Genomic DNA, 26,126 nt, shown 5'->3' on the forward strand with positions numbered 1-26,126 from the left:
GAATAAATCTCTTCAGAGTTGGAATCTCTTCATCAACAGTACTAGACTCTTGATGAAAGGATTGCTAAAGGATAAACTTCATGAGCAAATTACAGTAGGAGAGGAATAGTAAGCAAAGAAACTGATGAATGCAGGTAAATTCAAAGAAGCCCAACTGAAAAAAAGGTGAAAATTTTAAGGAAAATATAAAAATGAAGGATGACATATAAGAGCTCGAAGTAGCCAAAGAATGGTCATTGATTGTTTAAGAGAATCATGGAGCTATTGATGAACTTCAGTTTGTGTTGTCAAATATGTATATTTAAAATTTTAAAGTAATTTAAAAAAAGAAATATAATTTTTAACCAATAAAGGAAGGAAATGGGGGATTAAACCAAATTAAGTAATCCAAATTAGATGATGGTAGGGAGCAAGAAAAAAGTAAAAATCCACGTTTATTCATAATTGAATAGTAAAACACTTGAAATATTTTCTTTAAAGTCGGCAACAAGGCAAAGATATTTTCTACCACTGCCTCTATCCAACGTTACAGGGGGGTTCTTAACCAAAGCAATAAGACAAGGCAAAAAAGTAAAAACATGACAATTGGAAAAGAAGAAATAAATCTGCTGCCACTTATAGATGATGTAATTGTCTGAAAAAAACCTACAGAATATATGACATACTCATAAAATTAATAATAGAGGTTTTTAAAATTTCTTCAAAGAAATTGATATACAAATATCAAGGTTGCTTCTATAATGCAGCAGAAAACAACTGGCAAATGTAATTATCCCCTAGCAATTCTGCTATGTGTCAAACTAAGAGAGCTCTTGCATATATGCACGAAGAGACAAAAATAAGAATATTTTCTGCAAAAACATTTATGACAGTGAAAAAGCATATTAAGCAAACAAACGCATAAACACACTGTCCCTCAGTAGCTATATTTGCACAATAGGATAAATTGCAACAATTAAAACGAATGGACTGCCAGTCTGGATAAATCTCAGAAACATAATGTTGAATGAAAAGGCAAGTTGCAAAAGAAAGGTTCAGCATAGTGTCATTTATGTAAAATTTTCCTAAAATATTTATGAATACATACATATGTAGGAAAATATAAGCCATGCATGGGAAACATGTAGGGAAAAGAAGCCCCAAACTTCATACATATAATGACTTCTGGCTTCAGGACAATAGGATTTTGGCCATATCTGTAACATTTTATTTTCCTTGACAAAAATATTTGAAGCAAATATGAAAAAACTTTAAGATTTTGTCTTGATGGTAGGTGCAGGGATGTCAGTTATTTTCTGTGATTAAATTCTTTCATAATTAAAAAACAGTGAAAAGATATTCATTGGTCAAGTTGACATTTTTTACCAAGTTTTGTGATATCCTTGTTATAGTACCTGGAATAATATAGGTAAACAATAAGTGTTTGATGAATGAAATACATGAGAATCATGAGAGCCACTTTGAGATTCACCTCCTTCCCACTCAATGTCTTCTGTGTCTTACTTCCCTTCCCTTTTGCCTGCCTATTTCTAAGACAGGTCTAAAAGAATTTCCATGCAAAATAAGAACAACAATACAACAAGAAAAAGAATAAACCATCTTTCCTCTCCCAGATTTTTAGACTTCTATTTATGTTTGTGTCAGGGTAAGCTACAGAAGAACTAATTTATCTCCCTTGTTGCTGCTCCACCCGCCAAGCTCATCATTCACCCATTAGAGAGGTGAAAATCTTCGGAGACTACAGCTTCCACCAATAAATTAAACATCTCACTTTGAGGGTTGCTTCCTCCTTGATTTTTAAGAAAATATAAAATAAAATTGCTGCAGGGAGGATAAAGATGATGATGGATGACTTATTCCCTAACTTCCCCCAGCCTACTTAAAAAATTATTTTTCATATAACAAAAGAGAAAGCAAACACTGAAAAAAGTACTAGTATTTTACCTTCTAACCTTTTCGCATGAGCTGCAGGAAAAATGATTTTTTCCCTTCACCACAATATTAATAAGAAGAATCGTAACCAGAACCCACAATATGTATAATTATCACTATTGTCTGAATGGAGTTATTTTGGCATCGTATAGCAAGTTAAATGCAAAATATTAAGAATATGTGTTTCTTGTTGAATGATGAGTTCTTTGTTTACCCATTCAGATATTTAGCTTAAATTGAGTCTATATGTACCTTCGCTTATATTAACATCTCTGTTCCAACCTTCTCTCCTATCTTTACCTGGTTCTGCAATATGAACAGATTATCAAATATCACCAGAAAATAAATTATGAAATATTTGTTCATCTAAAAGTACCAAGCAATGTCTATAAGGTGAAACTCAATGATCAGCCAAACACCCATATATTTGATCAAAAATCAGAATGCTCAAAATTATCTGACTATATAGGCAGGTAAAGTTATTTCAAGTTGGAGAACATAAAAGTTCTTGTCTAAGTGTTTCACAGGATTTGTATAAACAACAGATGTACTGAAAGTACATTTTTGCTAATATGAGTAGTAGTTTAACCCAACTTTGTTTTTATATGGATAGTAAAGTGGATCAACACACATTTCTCCCACAGTCAGCCAAAAAGATGTCGTAAGAAAGAATATGCTACAGCTCACCCCTGGGTTGTGGAGACTATCCTTCAGTTACCCAGACAGAAGTTCAGGATACTTACTTTTCAGCTGTTTACACTGTCATATTTTAGGTCTGATCGTTAGGCTAAAAAAAACCGATCCACTAGACGCCCTATTTTCTTGATAAGGCAGATACAATAACATCTCTGGCAAATCAACATCTTATTTTGAGATAACCTAGAAAGCAGTTTTTTTCCGAATTTCCTAAAAAATTCATGTCTTTGTCTCCTCTATAGCAAACATAGAAACAGAGGTAGAGTACAAAAGGAGTTCCGGAAATTTAACCAAAAAGATGCTGGAAAAACTGCTAGTACAAAGTTGGAGAACTGAACAAAGTAATTCAGGACAAAAGAAGTCACACATTGCACAAGCTCCCAATACCCTACTAAAATGTCCAGAGGAGATAGTAAACTCTAAGATTATTTTTCTTTATTTGGGTTCCAAGGCAAAAAACCATGAACTAATATCATCTGTAAAATGCATGGATCATTGACTTCCTGAAACAGGATATTGATTTTTTAATAAAAAAATTAATTAAAATGCTTCATTCTCTTTCATAGTTAACATTCACATCATTGTCGAAAATAGAAGAAATATAATAAAACACAATATTCATTTTATTATATTTCTTGGATATATTAATTTGGATATATTATATATCCAAAGGTGAAGTTTAAAAAATTCTTACTCTATGACTTCCTATTTAAGAAACATTTTGCATAGTTTATTAATCTTTACCAATATTTGTGCTATCAAAATTGACTTACCAATCATAAAATTAATTTTATAAAATAATCTATCAGAATAAAAACTGTTACTTTTATTTCAATTTGTCCATAAAGGTTAAAAAATACACATACCTCAACAAATATAAAACACGGGATGATGGAATAACTTCGTTGAGTGTTGTTTCCTACAGCCATTTCTCACACCATATAGCAAGACTGCACCGTCAAAAACTGTCCAGGCTGAAATAGAAATAGGTTGCATAGTATAAGAACCATATATTGAGAAGTCCCTTAGGTACTTACATAAAAATATCAGCTACCTTCTAGATAAGCAGGCTGTGTGCAAAAGCAATACAGTGATCTACAACACAGTCAAGTCAGACTAATAATCATTCCAATAAAAAGCAAATAACATATACTTGCCATGAATAGTTTTACAGCCAAAATGACCAGGTCAGGAGCTGCTTGTGCACATAGCTAGTGAATAGAATTCTAATTGCCTAGTACTGCATAGTGCCTTACCCCAGTAGACTGCCCTAATGCCATGAAATACAATTTTTGGTATAAAACTTTTTTTCTTGTCCATCCTGCATGGATCTCTCTTACTTGTTCCTAATCCTCCCAATTTGCAACCTAGAGAATTGTCTGTTTATGCTCTGGTCTCTCCCTTTGAAGCTGACATTTAGTACAGAGCCACCAATCCCTGACTTCCTTCCTTGACCATTATTTGTCCTTGCTCTCTTGAATACACAGCCATGAACAACTTCAGGTTAATATGTCACCGATCTGTTTCACTGGTTTCCCTCAGCCCTGTGTGTGACCCAAACATAAAACAGTAAAGGCATAACACATTTCATTTAACTTATAAGACATTCACTTAGCTTACAAGAATGGAGTAGCTGGGCAATAGCAGATTGTCATTAAATATTTTATTAGAACACATCTTCCCTGCTTTGAACTGAAAATATAATTGTATTAGGAGATTAGTTAGTTTTGATTCTTCTTAATACAATGAAGTAAAGATTTTAAGCTTTAATGAAATTTCCAGTCCAGAGTTTTAAAAATCCAGTACATTTTTTATTCTCTAGCCAAAGCAGTACTACACATTTCAGATATCTGCTCTTAAAGTCATTATTTTTCATTTGTTCTGTTTCTCTGTCATCCCTACCAACAGTTCTTGTAGATTTTGATTACAGTATGAAAGGTAACATAGGAAGTACCAGTCTATTTGAATGGCCAGCTGTACTTTTTAAAAGGTCAGACATTAATTTTAATGTCTTCATTTCTATCCTTCCTAAGTTTCTTTCTGCCCTTTTCCAGAATGAAACTTTAAAATACATATCCTTCCCTTTTGAGATATCAACTCCTCACTTGTCAATTAAAAGTTTCTCTGATGAAATTTAATATTATGTGCTTTATAAATCCATACCAACCACAGTATTTAAGTTTTAGGCAACTTAATTTTTTTCAATTAAAATTGGATATTTTCTGTTATAAAATCATACCCATACTACATGTGTTATTTCACCATTCTATTTTAGGATGTTATTTTCTACAATAAGAAAGGAATCTACATGTAGAAAACACATTGAATTGATTGGACAACCATCATTTTAAAATGGACAACCATTTTAATTTTGCCATTACTTAACCCGAATATCTTAGAATTTACTTAGTATTTATGATATAAATGAACTTTCCTGTTAGCATCAGCCAAATACAGTGTTGTATATCTGAAAACAAAATTAAATATTAATCATGTTCAAGAATGCAGAGGCACGAGAAAAAGCAAAGGCATCAGACACCTAGTGTTTTAGATGGCTTCTCCATGCAATTAATAAAGAATAACAATAAAGTGGAGAATATAAGACAAGCTTTAGGATACAAAATTCCCCTCTATTTTCATTTTTCTGGTCCAAAATGCAACCAAGCTTTTTATATGTATATGGCTACATACACACACAAAGAGACGGGAGTAACTACAGTGAGGTATATTTTATATATACCAATTCACTCATTTTAAGTGTACAATTCAATATTTTAAATAAATTTACCAAATTGTACAACTTTCCCATAAGATAGTTTTAGAACTTTTTAATCACCCCTAAAAGAATTATCATGTCTATTTACTGTTAATTCCCACCATCAACTCCTTCACCATATCCCAAAGCCAGGTAATCTGCTTTCTGACTCTACAGATTTGCCTTTTCTGGATATTTTAAATGAATAGAATAATATAATACACGACCTCTTATTTCTGCATTTCTTCACTTAGCATATTTTTGAGATTCATTCATGTTGTTGCACATTCAGTAATTTTTTTCCTTTTAACTGCCAAATAATATTCCATTGTATGGCTATTGCACCTTTACCAGTTGGTAGAAATTTAGATTGTTTTGAATTTTTGGCTATATCCAGTATTTGGTTGTATTCAATATTATGGAAAACCATGCTAATAACATCTGTGTACAATTCTTTGTGTGGATTTATATTTTCATTTCTCATGGATATTAGACACCTAAGAGAATTGCTAGGTCATATGTTAAATTATGTTTAATTTTTTAACAGCACTACTAAAACGTTTTCCAAAGTAGCTATACTATTTTACATTCCCACCAGCAATGTATGAGAGTTCCCATTTCTCCACACTGTCATTGACATTTTTATTGTTTATCTTTTTTATTATAGCTATTCTACTGGGCGTGAAATGATATCTCATTGTGGTTTTAATTTTCATTTTGCTAATAAAAAATTATGTTGAGCATCTTTCCATGTGCTTATTAGCCATTTTTATATCTTCTTTTGTGAAGTGTCTATTCAAATACCTTTTGTGGCTGGGTTGTTCGTCTTCTTATTTTCAAGGTGTAAAGGTTTTTTTGTACATTCTATATACAAATCTTTATCAGAGACATATTTTCAATATTTTCTTCCAGTCTTTTGCTTATGTTTTAATTTTATTTTTTCCATCTTTTTCATTGATTGAAGTGAAATTCACACAATACAAAGTTAACCATCTTAAAGAATACAATTCAGTGACATTGAGTACCTTCACAGTATTATGCAACCACCACCAAGTTCCAAAATATTTTTTCACCCCAAAAGCAAGCCCTGTTCCCATTAGCTGTCTCCCACTTTTCTTTAATTGACAAATAATAGTTATATATATTTATGAGGTATAATGTGGTGTTTTGATTTTTATAATATGAAATGATTAAATCAGCATAATTAACAAATATATCACCTCAGGTACTTATTTTTACTACCAAAACATTTAAAATCTAATTTTATAGGAATTTTGAAATATATATCATTATAATCACCATTCTGCACAACAGATCATTAAAGCTTATGCCTCCTGTCTACCTGAAACTTTACACCCTTTGATCAACATCTTCCCTTTCTCCATCCATCCCCCTCTTCCAGCCACTGGTAACCATCATTCTACTCACTATTTCTATGATTTCAACTTTTTTAGATTCCACATGTAAGTGAAATCATACGGTATTTGTCTTTCTGTTCCTAGCTTATTTTACTTAGCATGATGTGCTCCAGGTTCATCCATGTTATTTCCCCCTTTTTAAGGCTAAATAATATTCCATTACAATATTACATATATATGTTCACCAAATAGTATAGTAACACTATACTATATATACACTACCTAGGTGTCAATTATCAATGAATGGATAAACAAAATTTGGTTTATGTATGTATGTGTGTGTGTATATATATACACATACACACTATATATATGTGTATATAAGTATGTGTGTATATATATGTGTGTGTATATATATATATACACATACGCACACTATATATATACTACCTAGGTGTCAATTATTAATGAATGGATAAAGAAAATCTGGTGTATTAGGTATGTGTGTGTATATATATATGTGTGTGTGTGTGTGTATATACACACACACACACACATACCCCCAAATAGTATAGTAATTTGGTGTGTGTATATATGTATGTGTGTGTGTATATACATATATATACATATACATACATACATACATGTATATACATACACATATACACACACACACACACATATACCCAATTTCTTTATCCATTCATTAATAATTGACACCTAGGTAGTTTTAATATCTTGGCTGTTATGAATAATGCTGCAATGAACATGAGAACGCATAAATACTTTTGGCATACTGATTTCAATTCCTTTGGATACACACTCAGAAGTGGGATTACTGGATAACATGATAAATTATATACTTAGTTTTCTGAGGAGCCTCCATACTGTTTTCCAGAATGGATATATTAATTTACATTCCCATTCAACAGTGCACAAGCATTTTTTTTTTCTCCACACCATCGTCAACACTTACTATCTTTCATCTTTTTTATAATAGCCATTCTAACAGGTATGAAGTAATACCTCATTGTGGTTTTAATTTGTATTTCCCTGATCATCAGTGATGAGAATATGTATATACATATAATATATATAAATTTATAAATATATATTAGATATATATTACATATCTAATATATATTAGATATATAATATATCTAATATATATCTGTTGGCCATTTGTATGTCCTCTTTTGAGAAGTGTCTACAAAGATTCTTTGACCATGTTTAGATTGGGTTGTTTTATTGCTATTGAGTTGTTTGAGTTCTTCATATATTTTAAATATTAGCCCCTCATCAGATGTATGTTTGAAAATATTTTCTTCTGATCTGTAGGTTGTCTCTTAACTCTACTGTTTCATTTGCTGTGCAGAGCTTTTTTGTTTGGTGTAATCCCGTTTGTTTATATTTTGCTTGTGCTTGTGCTTTTGGGGTCATATCTAAAAACATCTTTGTCCAGTCCAATATTGTGAAGCATTTCCCTTGTTTTCTTCTTGTAGTTTTACAGTTTCGGGTCTCATGTTTAAGTACGTAATCCACTTTGAGTTAATTTTTGTTTATGGTGTGGAATAAGAGTCCAATTTTGTTCTTCTGCTTGTGTAGATCCAGTTTTCCCAACACCATTTATTGAAGAGACTATTCTTTCTCCACTAGTGCTTTCTTGGCACCTCTGTTGAAAATCAATTGACCACAAATATATGGGCTTATTTCTGGGCTGTCTATACTGTTCTATTGGTCAAAATGTCTGTTTTTAATGCCAGGACCATGTTGTTTTTGTTCATTATAGCTTATAGATTTTTAAGTTAGGTAGTGTAATGCATTCAGTTTTATTCTTTTTTTTCTCTATTCCTTTGACTGTTTGAGATCTTTTGTGGTTCCATACAAATTTTAGAATTGTTTTTATTTCTGTGAAAAATTACATTGGAATTTTGGTAGGGATTTCATTGAATCTATAGACCTCTTTGTGTAGTATGGACATTTCTTTTAATTTCTTAATTGTATTAATCAGGGTTTTCTAGAGGGACATAATCAATCAGAATTAATGGAATGTATGTGTGTGTGTATGTGTATATATATGTGTGTGTATGTGTATATATGTGTGTGTCTGTGTGTGTGTATGTATGTGTATATATATATATATATATATATATATATATATATAAAGGAGAGTTTATTAAGTATTAACTCACACAGTCACATGGTCCCACAATAGGCCATCTGCAGGCTGAGGAGCAACGAGAGCCAGTCTGAGTTCCAAAACTGAAGAACTTGGAGTCTGATGTTTGAAGGCAGGAAGCATCCAGCATGGGAGAAATATATAGGTTGGGAGCCTAGGCCAGTCTAACCTTTTCAAGTTTTTCTGCCTGCTTTATATTCTCTGGCAGCTGATTAGATGGTGCCCATCCAGATTAAGGTGGGTTTGCCTTCCCCAGCCCACTGACTCAAATGTTAATATCCTTTGGCAATGCCTTCACAGACACACTCAGGATTAATACTTTGCATCCTTCAATCCAATCAAGTTGACACTCAGTATTAACCATCACAAGTCTACCCCTTGTCAATTTGAACCCATGCACATCTTCTGAGATTATGCATAATCTTCAAATAAAGACAGTAATAAGGTCATAATTATGTCTAATGTAATACAACTACCCTTCATACAACCGGAAATGTACCAATCCCCAACCCAAATACATAAAGTTAACAATACTTAAATGCTGATATGAAGTCAATAAATCTTATGTCACACGATAAAGGAAATAAAATGAAGATATTTTCTTAGTACAAGTGTATACGTGCACAAACATGTTTTTAACAAAAGAAGGAGGAAATACTTAGGACAATTACAGTCCTCATTCCTGCAGCTGGTCAAGTGGTCATAGCTGGTATTGGTGATTAACTTCTTCTACTACCCATTCTGTATTCCCTTTGCCTTCAGCAAGCAACTCAGCAGGTTGTGCTTTTTCTCCTGATGGTGTGACCCAAACCTTCATTCCTGAAGGGTCTGGGCCATTTGTAGTCCTGCCTGGATTAGGCTGTTGTAGTTTCCCATTGACCTTAATCACAAGGCATGGTAATACTAAGCAACGCCCTAATGGATCTCCTAATAGATTCCATGCATACTCTTCCTTACCTAAGTTGTAGAGTAGTAGACTGATTTCATCTTGACAGTCCAGGTCTATTATCCCAGCCAATACTGTCACTCCCTTCTTAGCCCATTGACTTAAAGGTAGGAGAAGCCCAAAGTTTCCAGGTGGCACTCTTAACTTTCAGTATAATGGAATCATTGTTGTATCTCCTGGTGACAGTGTTCCTCCCTCTGGAACTAAGACCTCTAGGCCAGCAGAACATAATGTCGCGGGAACAGGAAGCAAAAATTTTGCTAGTGGATCACTAGGGGTGATGGTGAGTGGTGCCACTTCCACTTCCATTCCTTGATTCCTGGACTCACGAATCCTGGCTATGGGAGAAACAGTACCGTATATTGGACACTGATTCAGAGCATACACGGCCTTCTGGCGAACTCTGCCCCAGCCCTGCAAAGTATTGTCACCAAGTTGGCATTGTAATTATGACTTCCAAAGGCCATTCCACCATTCTATCATTCTAGCTGCTTCAGGATGATAGGGTACATGGTAAGACCAGTGAATTCCATGAGCATGAGCCCACTGCTGCACTTCTTTAGCCACAAAATGAGTGCCTTGTTCAGAGGCAATGCTGTGTGGAATACCATGATGGTGGATAAGGCATTCCATAAGTTCACAGATGATAGTCTTGCCAGAAGCATTGCATGAAGGATAGGCAAACCCATATCTGGAGTAAGTGTCTACTCCAGTGAGGACAAACCTCTGCTCTTTCCATGACGGAAGAGGTCCAATATAATCAACCTGCCACCCCAAGGAATGATGCCATATCTAGGGCTCAGTGTTGGTCTCTGCTGCTGGCAAATTGGGCATTCAGCAGTGGCAGTAGCCAGGTCAGCCTTGGTGAGTGGAAGTCCATGTTGCTGAGCCCACGTGTAACCTCTATCCTTGCCACCATGGCCACTTTGTCCATGGGCCCATTGGGCAATGACATGAGTGGCTGGGGAAAGAGGCTGAGTGGTATCCACAGGTCATAGGTCATTCTATCCACTTGATCATTAAAATCCTCCTCTGCTGAGGTGACCCATTGGTAAGCACTCATATGGGATACAAATAACTTCACAGTGTTTGGCCACTCAGGTCCCTCCACATTAGTGATGTTTTTTATATTTACATTTTACTAGTTAGCCATTTTTACCCAGAGACTTTCCTTGTTAAACTTTAATTTCAAAGATCATTTAATTCAGATACTGATTACCTTACTATTATTATACCAATCCAGATTTTTGAAAGCAATTTACGATGTAAAAAATACAAATCAATGTCAAAATAAAATTAATATTGGGAATTATCAGAAAAGACTAACAACTTAATAGAAATTATATAAATTATACAACCTAATAGAAAAATGGGGATAGTCAATTTAAAGAAGAAATATGGATGACTAACATGAAAATATTTACAACCTCATTAATAGGTTATAAAAACTAAAATAATATTTTTTGTTTAACATCCATGAAATTGGAAGAAGGTAAAACTCTGATAGCATCAAAGGTTGGCCATATGGAGCAGCAAATGCTCTTCTACACAGCTGAAAGAAGTGCTATTTGGAACAACTATTTTGAAGAATGATTCAGTAAAACCTAGTATGGTGGAAGATTCTCATTCCTTTCACCACAACAAACAAAAACAACAAACACCCTTAGTAAAACTCTTACCATACAAAACATACATCAGTTTTGTTTCTATACACTAACAATGAACTGTCTGAAAAAGAAATTATGAAAATGAGCCAATTCACAATAGCATTGAAAAAGAATACAATACTTAGGAATAAATTTAAAGAGGTAAAATATCTGCACTGAAAACAGTACATGTTGATGAAAGACATTGAAGAAGACACCAAAAAAGAAAAGGCATCCCATGTTCATGGATTGGAATAATTAGTATTGGTAAAATGTGCAGACTATACAAAGTGATCTACAGATTTAATGTGATTCCTATCAAAATTCAAGTGGCATTTTTCATAGAAATAGAAAAAAAATCCTAAAATTTCCATGGAAAAAGAACCCAAATCGCCAAAGCAATCTTGAGCAAAAGAACAAAGCTGGAGGCATCATACTTTCTGATTTCAAAATATATTACAAAATTACAGTAATTAAAACTTACTTTCTTTGCTGAGACTATTTTTTCATTTGTTTCAAAGATATTTGTAATTTTCCATTGAAGCATTTGCATGATGGCTGTTCTATGATCCTTTTCAGATAATTTTAACATCTATGTTATCCTGTCATTGGTGTCTTTTGATTGTGTTTTCATAATTAGTTTGAGATCTTTTTGATTCTTGGTATGAAAAGTGATTATTAAAACCTTAGGATATTATAAGGCTCAAAATTTTCTTTTGATCTTGTGCTGTACTGTAACTCCCCTGACGCTGCTCAAGTGGGTGGAGGCGGAATGTCACTTTGTAACTGCCATGTGAAGGTGAAGTCTAGGTTCTCCACTTGGCCTTCTATTATACATGGTTAGAGAGGGGCCCCTTGTTATTGCTTAACAGAGGTGGAGTCCAGCACTCCCACTAGGCCTCCACTGATACCACCCTGGTGGAGACAGAGGTACCTCATTACTGCCCCTAGGTGGCCTCCACAGATACTGCAAGAAGGTGGCATTGTTATTTGTCGTAAAATTTCTAACTTCACATTAGGCTTCCTCTGATACCATCCCAGTGAGGAATGCGTAGGAATGCCTCATTACTGCCTGTTGGAGTAGGAATCCTGGCTCCCCACATATTCTCTCTTACCACCATGGAAGGGAAGATACTCATTGCTCATCAAGAAATAAAGTCCTGGCTCCCCACTTGGCCTCTGTCCTGAACCCAGGAAGAGTTTTGGGACCCTCCTTACCTCCTGGCCAGGGTGGATATCTAAGCACTTAATTCAATCTTTCTAGTAGGTGGAGGTGGGGCCTCAGTTTTTTCTGTGGTGTTTGACTAGGGTCAAGAAGGTTATTATCTAAAAGTTGTCTGGCTTGTCAGGCTACCCTTTTCCAGGCCCTTTGGCTAGAACAAGCAGGCTTTCCTTGGGTCATTATTTGTCTGCTCCTATTGGCATTTGTGGTTGCCAGCTTCTCCAATATCAGGTCTGAGACACCTGAGGCAAAAGAAAATCCTGAGAAGTCACTACTATGTTGTTCCTTGTGTTGTGAAGTCCTTAGCCAGTCTGGCTTTTCTCTCTCTTGAGTCTTCTTTTCTTTTACATAAAGCATCCAAGCTTTCTAGTTGTACTTAGTGAAAGGAATAGGGAAAGTATGTCTTACTTTATCTTCTCAAAGCAAAAGTCATCACAACTCTTTTTGAAGAAGTACCACATATGGCAGCCACCAAGATTCTCACTTAGCCCAGCCTTGCTGTGTTCTCATGAATTTGAGTTTCTTGGTGACAAAGGTTTCAAAATACCATAACAAGCCATATAATTTATTCATTCACTTATTCTTAAATTATGCCAGGTATCCCACTAGGCATGACTAGAAGCAATAAGCTAGTCAAATACCCTGTATTCTATGGGCTAACAGATATCAAGAAGAGACTGAAAAATATATAAACAAATATAACAATGTATCATAGGCACTTATATGAAAAAGAAATAATGGTGGCGCCAAAGAATGATCAATTCTAACCCTTGTGGTCAGAGATGTGTTATCTTTTAGGCACAGTAGACAGTGCCTAGGACCCACTTTTTAGCAGTCTACAAAAATGTTTTATTTTATTTTAAAATCAGAAGAAAAGTTAACTTTTAGGTAGACAAAAATGTTTTCAATATATAATATTAATATATTCAGTTTTATGCCAATTCAATTGTAAAATATAAATTTTAATTTTTTCATGAAGAAAGGTGCCCACAAAACTGCTTAGGGCCCATGAAATAATAATGCAGCCCTAGTTGGAATAAACATAAGTAAAGGTTTGTTAGAGGAGACAACTTGTCTAAGTTGATTAAAATAGTGTTGGTGTTCCCCTATCAGACACGGGAGAGAGAAGCATTTCAGCTAAAAGGAACAGCAGGAGCAAAGGTTTCCAAAGATAAGAATCAGCCTAATATGTTTGTAAAACTCTAAAAACAATACCAGGTCAAATGTATGAAGTTCTAGGAAGAGCTATAGATGCTACCAAAATTTGTTTATGTACTTGAAGCTCATTATGCACAAACTCTCGTAATTAGAATACTTCAAGGATAAGAATTACAGAATTGGTTATTTCCACATCAGATAGGAACTTAAAGCAAAGAAAAAATCAATATTGACAGACACTGATGTTTCTTGCTAATTAATTCAAATAAAGCTCTTCATTTCTAGGAGGTAAATATATTATGAATCAGACTTCATTGGAATATGAATTTCAATAAAAGATTCAATGCTACCTCACGTGCTCCCATGGAATTTTCTACATAATTTCTTTCCTCTTGTTTATGAGAAATATAATCATTCCTAGGTAACTCGGGACAAATAAAAATAATTACCCATTACAAAGTATCTGTGTCTGTGGTACAGAAAATGGATGATGATGGAGCATGGTGATAGCAGGAGGGGAACAAACCTCTTTCATTTCTAAGCTGTGCAAAGTCAGAGCCACATGATCAGTCAGAGAATGTGCAGAGAATAAAAATGCCCTTCAAAAGGGTCTCCATGACCTACTGGGCCTTTCTGCCCAGCCTTGATGTCAGTTAAATTGCTAGTGGTCAAGTCACAGACCATGGTCATTTGTAATAGCCCAGCACTTATGATTTTAAGGAAGCTACAAATTGCTCTTTGTATAGAGGATATGTTGAATTAATCTTTTTAAAACGTCATGATGATTCCGTTCAAAATTAGAATGACTTAATAGAGTTCACTAAAATAAAAATCTAAAAAGCTAGGCAACAACAAGCCCACCAAAAATTGTACCCTTCGAAGTAAGCCCAAGAATTCTGCACTTTGAGCCTACATTGATTTTTGAGCAGTGTTTTTTCCTTTCTTTTCTTTTTCTGACAGGATCTCACTCTGTTGCCCAGGCTAGAATGCAGTGGTGCCATCACAGCTCACTTGCACCATTGACCTCCCTGGTACAACCAATCCTCCCACCTCAGCCTCTTGAGTAGCTGGAACTACAGCACATGCCACCATGTCCAGCTAATTTTTAAAGTTTTTGTGGAAACAGGGTCTCACTATGTTGCCTAGGCTGGAATATTTTTTCTCAACTCTGTCACTGTTGATCTTGCAGGCAAGATCTTTGTTGTGAGGGGCTCTACTGAACATTTCTGGATGTTTAGTAATATTGCCGGCTTCTATCCTCAAAATGCCAATAGTAGCAATTCTCCCTTTGCCACCCAAGGGTGAAAACTAAAAATTTCTACAGACTTTGCCATATGTCCTCTTCAAGGGGAGAGAGAAAAAAGGCATGGAGACTTCCCCTGATGGAGAACTACTAATTTAGGAGAATTAAGAGCAGAGCCCCTAGGATGAGAATTTTTGAGCTGGTGAAGAAACTTCTTTAGCTGGGTTAAAAGTCACAGTTTTAGCCAAGGGGACAACCATATTCCTGCCTAATACCTAACAGAGGGAAATCTGAAAATTACCTCAGGGCCTTGTTGTACTGGGGGAAACAAAGGGCTTCCCAAGCCCAGAGTCTATGGGTGATACTAAAACACTCTGAACTCCAGAAGAAAGCAGGGCTGTTTTATCCATTAGGTACTATAGGGCCAATTGCTAGAGCCTGTGAGCTATTTAAGAGCCCATGAAAATACATAAGAAATTGTTTAAAGGCATCAAAAATATGCAAAACCAAATGAAAAATATGTAAAAATACGCCTGAAAAGGTAAAACTCTAGCAGCTTCATTAACTATTAAACTTAGTCTTCACAACAATTTTGTTAATATAAAAATGATTCGTAAGTAGGCTACTCTAAATATAAAAATAATCCTTTGCAGAGAAACTATAAATAACTGTATATTAAATTAGTGACTCAGGAAAAGGATTTTAAAAGAATAGTTAAAATCTTTTCATTTCACTTTGCCATGAAATAAAAGTTTACTCTTAGATGTAGATTATTCTTTATGGGTTTGTTATCCTAGGGATTGGGGCCTCAAAAAGTGAGCACTGAAGACAATCTTAACAACCTTAAAATAGCTCTGGAGGGATTTTGCTTCCAGCCAAGATAAAGTAAGTCGGATTTCATGCCTGAAACAACTGAGAAATACAGACAAAAATAAATGAGACAATGGTATTCAAGACATTGGACGTGAGGCAATAAAGTGCAATGATCCTTGAAAGATGGGAACAAGCAGAGGTGAGCCCCATGATTGCCCTAGCTTATAGTCTGGAGAGTATCTAGGCAATGATACAACAAGGGGAATCCAGGCAAGTGGCCAGCGATCACCCTGAGTTGGGTAGATAGAGCTGGGAATGTGGGGAGGCCATGGCATCTCAAGTTCACAAGGCAGAGTTCCAGAGAGGAGAGTGCTGCAGAGAGAGAGCACTTGGGGGTTTGCAGAGGGACCTTGAGTCTTCAGCAGAGTACTGATGAGCACATGCATGGGTGGAAATACCCAAGGCCCAGAGAGAAACCATCTAAGAGAATTAGAGTAAGTAATCATCGGGGTTTACACAGGGCCAAGAATACTTTCTCTTCCCACCAACCAAAGTAGAAAACCTCCTAACTAACTCACCAGATATCAGGTGTACTTAGGTTTTGACTGAATAATAATTGAGCATGAAAACATTTCTCATCCAGGGACCATAAAGTGACACTGAAAAGTACTCCTTGTAGCATATTTTGTTTTTTTTTTCCCCTTCAGTGTGTCTGTTACCAAATACTGAATATTCATTGAGATATCTTTTATTTTGCAAAAGACATCTTAACATGTTATAGCCAGTCTTTACACTACTGAGTGGTATGCTTTTTCCCTGGTGTTGGGGCCTCCTGGAAGCAAATATGTGTGACAGCATGATCCATGGCCCAGGTCAAGTTGAAGGCATCTCTAATATGAGTTCCACAACATTTAACATGGTGAAACTCCCTAGAAGTTCCTCAAAATTAGGTTGGTTCACAATAAAATGAGATTATGGCTAGAATTAAGGGAGAGTGGTATATTTCTATATGATGCCAAATCTTAATTGGAGGTAAGGCAGTTGGAGTAGAAAAGGAAAAATTAAAAGATAAGAAAGAATGAGATGTGAGAGTTACATTACATCATATTCCCCAACACTCAGAGCAAGCCATGATCCCAAAAGGGAGCTCATCTTTGACACAGGTTAAATAGGCATTCCTTTCCTCAGTGATACTGAGCTACCCCTCCCTATTCTGAATCATTTCTGTTCAGTACATGATCCTCAACTAAGATCAAATTTAATTTTTAAATTAATTTGCATTTAATTTCTCAAAGCTAGAAAAATCTATTTTTTAAAGACCAAAGACATTAAGGGATAGGAACTCATCCAGTGAGATTGCAGGTGAGTGCAAAATAGATTTCACCAATAGATGATGTGGGATTTAGGAATACACTCTTTGAGCTTTCAAGAGAAATACTTTGTTCACTTTTAGAGAGTTGCAAAGCTTATAAAGGACAATGTGAAGACCCAGACACAACAAGAGGGTGGCATTGGCACTGCCCTTCTCTACAGTCTCTCCGCTCCAGTTTCTTACTGCTAGATCCACAATGCAGCCCTTGAGCTATCCCCGACTAAGGCAGTGAGATACAAAGAATGGAAGACCTACAATCCAGGGAAATCTGAAATTTAGTCAAATCTTTGCAAACTACCCAGACTCAGGAACACTGTGAGGATACCTGGGCCCCCACATTTTTCTTAAGTGACTTTTTAGACCCAGGGGTAATTCCAGGTTTCCTCAGGGCTCCCACAGTACATTGTCCTTGTTCATAAGACTAGTCTTTCAGCTTTGTTCCTATGGCTTAAATCTGGTGCATCACAAATACCTCATTCTCCCTCTAATCCTGAATCCCTGCCTGGACCTCAAGTAAGTGACCAGGACTCAGCTGCCCTATTTACCTTTATGAATCTTTTGAGCTTATATGTCTGGTTCACAATTAAGTTCTGTGCCTGAATGGAAAGTCTGCAAGACAGTCATTGCTGTCTTGGGGTTGGGGACCCCTGGCCTAGAACACTCTTACCCCTCTATATTTGCCTAGGAAAATGTCTGCCTGTTTTTCAGATCTGCAATTAAATGCCATTTTCTTTTCTTTTTTTTAAGAGACAGGATCTTGTTCTGTCACCCAGGCTGGAGTGCAGTGATGCAATCATAGCTTACCATACTCTTGACCTTCCTGGTTCAAGTCATCCTCCTTCCTCAGCCTCCCCAGTAGCTGGGATTACAGGCACATGCCACCATGCCTAGCTATCCTTTTTAAAATGTTTTTGTAAAGATAGAGTCTCACTACATTGCCCAGGCTGATCTTAAACCCCTGGACTCAAGTGATCCTCCCACTTTGGCCTCCCAAAGTGCTGAGATTACAGGCATGGGCCACTGTGTCTGGCCTAAATGCCATTTTCAGTGGGAAAGTTTTGCCACCTTCTCAGACTACTTCAAGTCTATTACACACTTTCATCATACTTCTTACTAGTATGTGATATGGTTTAGCTGTGTCCCCACTCAGATCTCATCTTGAATTATAGCTCCCACAATCTCACGTGTCATGGGAGGGGCCCAGTGGGAGGTAACTGAATCATTGGGGGTTCTTTCTCATGAGATCTGATGGTTTTATAAAGAGGAGTTCCCCTGAACAAGTTCTCTCTTGCCTGCTGCCATGTAAGATGTGTCTTGCTTCCTCTTTAATTTCTGCCATGATTGTGAGGCCTCCCCAGCCATGTGGAACTGTGACTCCATTAAACCTATTTCCTTTACAAATTACCCATCTTGGTTATATCTTTATTAGCAGTGTGAGAACAGATTAATATAGTATGTATTGTGTAATTGTTTCATATCTTTATTTTTCTGGACTGTCAACTTTGCTCCATGAGCCAGGACCATGTTTGTCTTGGTCAGCACAGTAACTTTAGCACTTCATACAGTGCTTGGCACATAGTAGGTACACAGTAATTGTTAATATAAATAACGTCCCTCAGCTACTCAGCTCCATCATTTGATTCTACATTGGCCCTAGATCAGTTTTTTTAAGCTCCTGATTGACTCTTAGGTCTTGGGTCAATCCTCAGTAGGTCTTGAAAGAACTCAACAATATGGTCTTAATCTAAGTCTCAGGTCAATCATCTCTGCCTACTGCAACTAGGTAGAACTCACTCTACCTTAGACCCAAAGAATAGTGAAAAATAAAGTATTTGGAAGTCCTAGACATAAAAATGTAAACCAGAACACATTTTCAAATGTAAAATTGAAAAGAGAGATGATTCTATTGAATTCTACCTCTGGGACTTCATTATTATGAAAAAAATCACTTTAGATTATTTTTTAAAAAGATACATACCTTGATAACATTTGATAACATGTAACAAAAAGCAATTTTTTTTAAGTCTGAGTTCATCTAAAAAAGTAAGCCATCTCTGTTAGAGACTAGTCTTTTTAAGACAACAATAAGAACAAGAATGATGCCAACCACAAAACTCAGCAGGTGACCTGAAGCAGTTGAGAAGAAAGCAGAAAGCATGATAATGTCAAAATAAACTAATGGGAAGGGAGTATCCTGAATTATCTTATGGTCCACCACGAGGAGAACTGCTAAGTAGGAAAACACCATCCCCAGACTAGAAGGGCATTGCCCTAATTTCTTTTTAAAATTGTTCTTATTGTTTACCTCTAATTTTCCACTAGAAAAAAATGGCCACAAAAAGTAGAAGGGCACAAAGAGATTTGCTTAATTAGAAAGTAGTGAGTTAATGTTTCCTTCAATAAAATCAAAGGCTGAAAGAAAATGAGTTTTGGATGCTCAGTTAAACTGAGACCTTAAAGCAGTGGAGCAAGAACTGAAGTACACAGACACACAGACACACACACCCCAAAAGGGATGAGACATTGGGAAAGTCCCCAGCAAAAGTACTTGGTTTAAAGTCTGGGGAGAAAATAGGCCAAGAATATGTTGTCATTGCTGTCGACTTAAAAGTAATGAATATGATTCTTAAGCATACTTACGTATTTGTATTCTCTTCTTGCTTTGGTTATAAAATTTCAAATATAAAAAAGTAACTGAAGTTATCAACAACAAAATTAATAATGAAACCCCTATTACATTGCCATTATGATTCAGGTTGTAGGACTGACTACATAAAAGGTCAAGGATTGTTTTGTTGTGGTCTCTCACATTCTTTCAGTAAAAAATGTCCATAAGGCTTAAGATGAACTTGCATTATGTTGAAGTCTATTGTAAAATGGGCCATATTTTAGAAAGCCTTTAGTGTTCCTCATGTCATAATGCCTTTAACTAAATTATTTTGAAGATGAGCATTGAGAAAAAGGTTCCACTTTATCCATTCACCCACCCATCCAATAATGTGTTAAGTACCTTCTGGGTTCAAGGCCTTATCTTAGGCTTTGAGTCATGCAAATATGAGTCAAGCAGTCATTGACAGCAGGTAGCTTACAACCTAGCAAGAGAGTATATGCAGATGGAAATGCAGAATCTATTTTAAAAAATAACATAGAGAATGAGAATTCATAGGAAGTAGAATTTTTCCATGGATGATAGTTGAGCTAGGTCTGTGAGGACAGGTTAGTTATGAAGAGGCCCAGGAGGAAGGAGAAGGATTTCTAGTCATAAGGAATGGAATGAGCAAAGTATGGAACAGAACATCCCATATCATATCTATGGTATGAAATTTGGGTTAGGCAAGTTTGGCCAGCACATAAAAGACACCAAGGAAAGTAGCACTGCAGATAGTGACTGGGTTGTTGAATCCAAGTTAAGGATGTTAGAGTCCCTTTATTAACTATGGCTAAGAGAATGCAAGAGGGATGGCAGTGGGTGTCCACTAGAGGGAGACTTATTAGGTGCCACTATCCTTTAGGACAGAATTAGAATTGATATGGTTTGGCTGTGTCCCCACCCAAATCTCATCCTGAATTGTAGCTTCCATAATTCCCATGTGTTGTAGGAGGGATCTGGTGGGAGGTAATTGAATCATAGGGGCAGGTCTTTCCCATGCTGTTCTTATGATAGTGAATAAGTCTCAGGAGATCTTATGGTTTTACAAAGGGGAATTTCCCTACACAAGCTCTCTTACCTGCCACTGTGTAAGACTTTGCTCCTCCTTTGCCTTTGATTTTGAGACCTCTCCAGCCATGTGGAACTGTGAGTCAATTAAACCTCTTTCCTTTATAAATTACTCAGTCTCAGATATGTCTTTATCAGCAGTGTGAGAACAGACTAATACAAGAATGATGCAAGAGCTGGCTTCAATCTAGATTTTGTATTTTTGAGATGAGCAGGGAGGAGAGGTAGATAGAAGCTCTTGTTTGAATCTGGGATTCTCTGAAGTGGCTTAAAAGGGACATTTGTTATGTTATTAAAGTCAGAGGGACCAAAGTGCCCTTTCAGAACTCCTGTCCTGTCACTGATTCCTCTCCATTGCCCTTTGATGTCTGCACTAGTTCTCATCTCCAGGGCCACAGTGGTTTCTAATGACTCAAGAGATGAGGATCATTAATTAAGCAGAGAGAAAAGAAGCCAAGGATCAATTCCAGAGTAACAAATTGCAGGAGAAGAGAGGAAATGCCATGAGAGACTAGAATTCTGAAAAAGCTGTACAGGAAAGTATTTTTGGAGGTGGTGGTTCCAGTATATTAGACAGCCCTTTATGGTCTTGCCTGCAGGGATGTATGTCACAAGCTGTTCTGACCAGTGGGGAATCTGTGATACTGTTGTTCTGCCAAGCAAAGTTGCATTTTCCAATTTAAAGCTAAGCTGCCCAGGAGCCAAGCTGTTTGTTTTTCAGAAGGGGAGACAGGAAGAGAAAGTGTGTGTGTTTGTGTGTGTGTATGTGTGTGTGTGTGAGAGAGAGAGAGAAAGACAGACAGACAGACAGACAGACAGACAGACACACACACACACACACACACACACACACACACACACACACACACACACACCCCAAGAGACATAAAGACAGAGACAGCAATCCAGGAGTTGAAATACCAAATCTATCTGCATGTCTACTCCCTGGAACAGTGTTTTTTTTTTTTTTTTTTTTCCAATAGATCTTCTGGCACCCTCAGAAATCACTGCCAGGAAGTCCCTATGCCCTAGCGACAGGCTAACTAATTAGCTCTGTTAGACCCCATTGGAATCTCACAGGAGACAGGAAAAAGAAGTGAGAGAAATTCTCTTTTACCACAGGAGATTTCATAGCAGAACTGAGACAATGCTGGGGTTGGCCATGGTTTGCCTGCACTGCTACGCAGTCAGGGGAGCACTGTGTGCATAGTGGGGCTAAACCAACTTTAGAATTTTAAATGAGTATGATCTGAAATTTTTGCTCATTAATCTCCTTGACAAACATTTATTAATGACTTACTAGTCCACGCCAGGCTTTACTGAGGCCATTGCTTTATATTTTAAGATTTACATTTAACACTATAATATTTCTGGAGTTGATTTTTGTATGATATAGAGACATACTGACCATTCTTTTTAATACTGCAAACTGCTTTCCTTATCTAAAATTCCTGATACTTAATCTATATCTTCTCTTTCATCGATGTCACTTATCATTGGACAAATTGTCCTTCTTTAATGTCTGAATTACTAATTGTCTTTCTTTAATGTCTGAATGTATTACTAAGTTTCACAACTTCTTGCCTATTTTGTTCAACAGTTGTACACTAAGTGTCTTTTGGAAAGATGATATTAAACAAGTCATTACAAGTGGGATAAAAACGATGTCTCCCCAGAGCCTATAATGCGGTATTTAACATAGGCTAGGGGGCCAGGAAACTGTCCCATGAAAAACTGATCTTTGGATGTATAGGAATTAAGTGAGGGTGAGAAATATATTCCTGTCAAAGGGAATCCTATATAGGAAGTTCCTGAAGTGAAAAAAAACCATGGCTGTATGGTTGAAACATAAAGGGCCCAGGCAATGTGGACGTGCAGTGATGCTGGAGAAGAGGCAGGGCCTGGGATGCAGGAACAAGTAGGTCATACTATAAAGTTTGGAATTAATTCTAAGAATAGTAAATTATAGAAAGGTTTTAAGGAAGAAAACTGCCATGATCTGATTTGCTTTTATTAAAGATTGTTCATTTGGCAGAGAGTGACAGAAGAATGAATATGGTAAAGTGGCCAAAGACTCCTATGATCATCTAGACAAAAGGAGATGGTGGCTTAAGAATTTGGCATTTCAGACAGGCAGGTGAGTGAATTCAAAATTATTAAAATAGCAAATAGATAAGATTTAATAATTGATTAAAGTGAGAGTCATGGGGATGTCAAAATGCTTTTCCTTATTTATTTAAATCCCTCACACTAAAACAGTCATCTTTTCTGTTTTGTCTCCAGTGGTGATGAATAGATGAAGAAGAACTTTCTGCTTACTCTATTGTCAAATCACCTGCAGCCTCCTCTTCTGTCCTTTTCATGAATCCCCATTTTTCCTCTCAACCTTCATCTGGCCCAGAATCAGGCACAGCATGGAGCAGATTATTATTGAGAATTGCCTTTAAATATCTCTTTTAAAAATACCATGCTGCAAGAAAAATGACAAAAATAATATCCTATTGTAAATTTATTCCCCAAACAAATTGGAGTTCCTACAAGTATTTGCATCCTGTATTTTCTCTTTGCTTTTCCAACTCCTACATATCCTTCAAGGCATAGTTCAATTTCTACCCCTGCCATGAAGCCTTCTCAGATGACTGTATTCAACTCAGTCAATCATTCATAACAGTCATGCTTTGATCTACCAATAAGCCATGCAACACTTACCATCTCAGCCATTGATTTCGTGCTTAACCACAGGCAACATTATGTCAATGACAGAGTGAGAAAATCACCATCTCTTAAACCCTCTTAAGCCCAGTCTGATTTGCTTTTTGTGCATTCATTTTCTTTCAGTCAGACTCCAAAGTTCTTATTTAACTTCCTATAGACACATGTGTTATCTTTCAATCCTGATTATAATCAACAGGGATCTCTGACTTACATAATTCTTTATGTCTCTCACAGCATCTGGCCTGGTGCTTTAAATGTTACCTAAGTGAACAACACATGGCAGATATTTACGATTGTTCCAAGGAGAACTGTGGAAAGGGTGACTATAATTTGCCTTTAGCTCCAACTCCCTCTCCTCTCACCTCCAACCCCCTCCCCTCTCATATCTGCAAAAGACTCTGATTAATGCATAGTCAATCATAATATTCATGTTGGAAAGAAAATGAATGAAGTCAAACAACCTGGTTCACCTGGTTCTTGTGCTAAAATTACTAAACAAACAAACAAACACCCTGAAAAACAAACACTTTTAGTTTTACTCCTACTTCATCTTTCCCCTTTAATTTTTAGGGAAAAAATTTATAACGCTGTCAAAATGTAAGGATCACGGGAATGAAGAAAACAGCAAAATTTTGGCCAGGTGCAGTGGCTTGCAACTGTAATCCTGGCACTTTGGGAGGCCGAGGCAGGTAGATCACTTGAGGCCAGGAGTTCGAGACCAGCCTAGCCAACATGGCAAAACCCTGTCTCTACTAAAAATACAAAAAAAAATTAGCTGGCCGTGGTGGTGTGCACCCGTAATCCTAGCTATTCTAGAGGCTGAAGCACAAGAATCACCCGAACCTGGGAGGCAGAGGTTGCAATGAGCCAAGATCGTGCCACTGCACTCCAGCCTGAGCGACAGAGCAAGACACTGTCTCAAAAAAAAAAAAAAAAAGAAGGAAAAGAAAATAGCAAAATTTAAATAGCATTCATTTATTTAAAACTCATAACAACTCTATGAAATAGATCCAATTATAAACTGCATTTGATAGATGAGAAACATTTACAGAGAGTTTAAGCAGAGTGCCCAGGTTCACACAGCTGGTAAGTATTAGAGCTGGAATTTATACCCAAGTGTCTGGCCCCAAGTTTGAACACTTAGTCACCACATCAACTTCTTCTCTGTAAAAATAAAAAAAAAAGGAAGTAAAGGGCTTAACCCACATACCTGGTCATTAGCTTTCTGGCTGATGGTTAGTTTACTGTTTGATACATTGGTTCATTTTAGCATAAAATAAGCATGCAGGGATGGTGACTCCCTGATACATGTCCTGAGTTTTTCATAATTTCAAACAAATACCCACGAATTCCTACCAAGATACATTCAATGACGATATTTAGGAGACCTGCTCTTCTTTCCTATGTCATTGAAGCTCCACACCTCACAGGATGGTAAAAATTATTCCAGGGATTTGATATTATTTTGTCACCCAACCTGGAATGGTTAACATAAATTAGCCCCTCCAAAAGATTTACATCTGCTGACTGACCATGCCACTATCTACAAATGAACTTTGGATGAAGTTAACACCTGTTACAGTGTTCTCATCCATTTGTCCTTTTTTTTTGTCTCAGTACTTGCTGGCTTGTGACCTACAGAGTAAAATCTAGATGGGTTCATTAAACAACCTGTGCTTCAGCCGGATGTCACTAGAATGCCACCAGAAGAGCAAGATTTCCTCTCCAAATCAGCACCAACCCCATCACCTGAGCACATGTATGTAACTTTGCACCTAGATGAAAAAGCACCTGTTCAACAGACTTCAGCACTAGTTTTAGTCTGACAGGTGTGGATTTGAAGCCAGATGACAACTGGAATCAAGTAAGCAAGCTAGTCCCTGAAACTTGCTGCATTTCTGTCTACTCCTTTGTATTATGAGGGGTAAATTTTTTGATGTGTGTACTGTTTAGCACATGCCAAGTGTTCCATAAACATTTGCTGAATGAAAGTTCTTACCCTCAGCATTTGTAGTTCAGTTCTCTGTTTTTGTCGTGGAGTGTTCAGACATCAAATAGGAACAAACTACGATACTATTCTGTTCAATAAGAAGGGACTGCTTTTAGAGAACATTAGCAATACTTTTTAAACATTCTCCTTATTCACACAGATAAAAAGATCATTAATTACTTAGCTTAGGTTAATTCCCAGGATACCTAATTTGTTCACATCTATTTTCAGAAAAGCTTAAGATTTAAATATGAATAATTTCGACAATTATTTTTTCTCACAGAGAAACCACAAGGCAGTCAAACAGGCAGCGGTTTGCAGGCTATATGTCAGCCGGTGGGGCTTTATGAGAAGTTCATTCTTGAGATTGGAGGAGAAATGTG

General features: G+C 36.4%; 1 protein-coding gene across 2 annotated transcripts in view; it reads right to left on the reverse strand.

The window, feature by feature from the left end:
- The window catches only part of PLPPR1 (phospholipid phosphatase related 1), a 294,221-nt gene that overhangs the window by 139,711 nt on the left and 128,384 nt on the right, over positions 1-26,126 (reverse strand). Inside the window, exons 1-2 of one of the 2 annotated variants that reach the window (XM_001135494.7) lie at positions 3,786-4,005; positions 3,495-3,602 (exon numbers count right to left, since the gene is read on the reverse strand). In XM_001135494.7, the coding sequence (XP_001135494.1) occupies positions 3,495-3,557 (63 nt within the window). In that variant the 5' untranslated portion in view covers positions 3,558-3,602; positions 3,786-4,005. Of the gene's footprint in view, positions 1-3,494; positions 3,603-3,785; positions 4,006-26,126 lie in introns of those variants that run through there. The other variant, XM_001135665.5, reaches the window with a different exon arrangement.

Source organism: Pan troglodytes, chromosome 11, assembly GCF_028858775.2.
Source record: "Pan troglodytes isolate AG18354 chromosome 11, NHGRI_mPanTro3-v2.0_pri, whole genome shotgun sequence".
Taxonomy (NCBI): Eukaryota; Metazoa; Chordata; class Mammalia; order Primates; family Hominidae; genus Pan; species Pan troglodytes.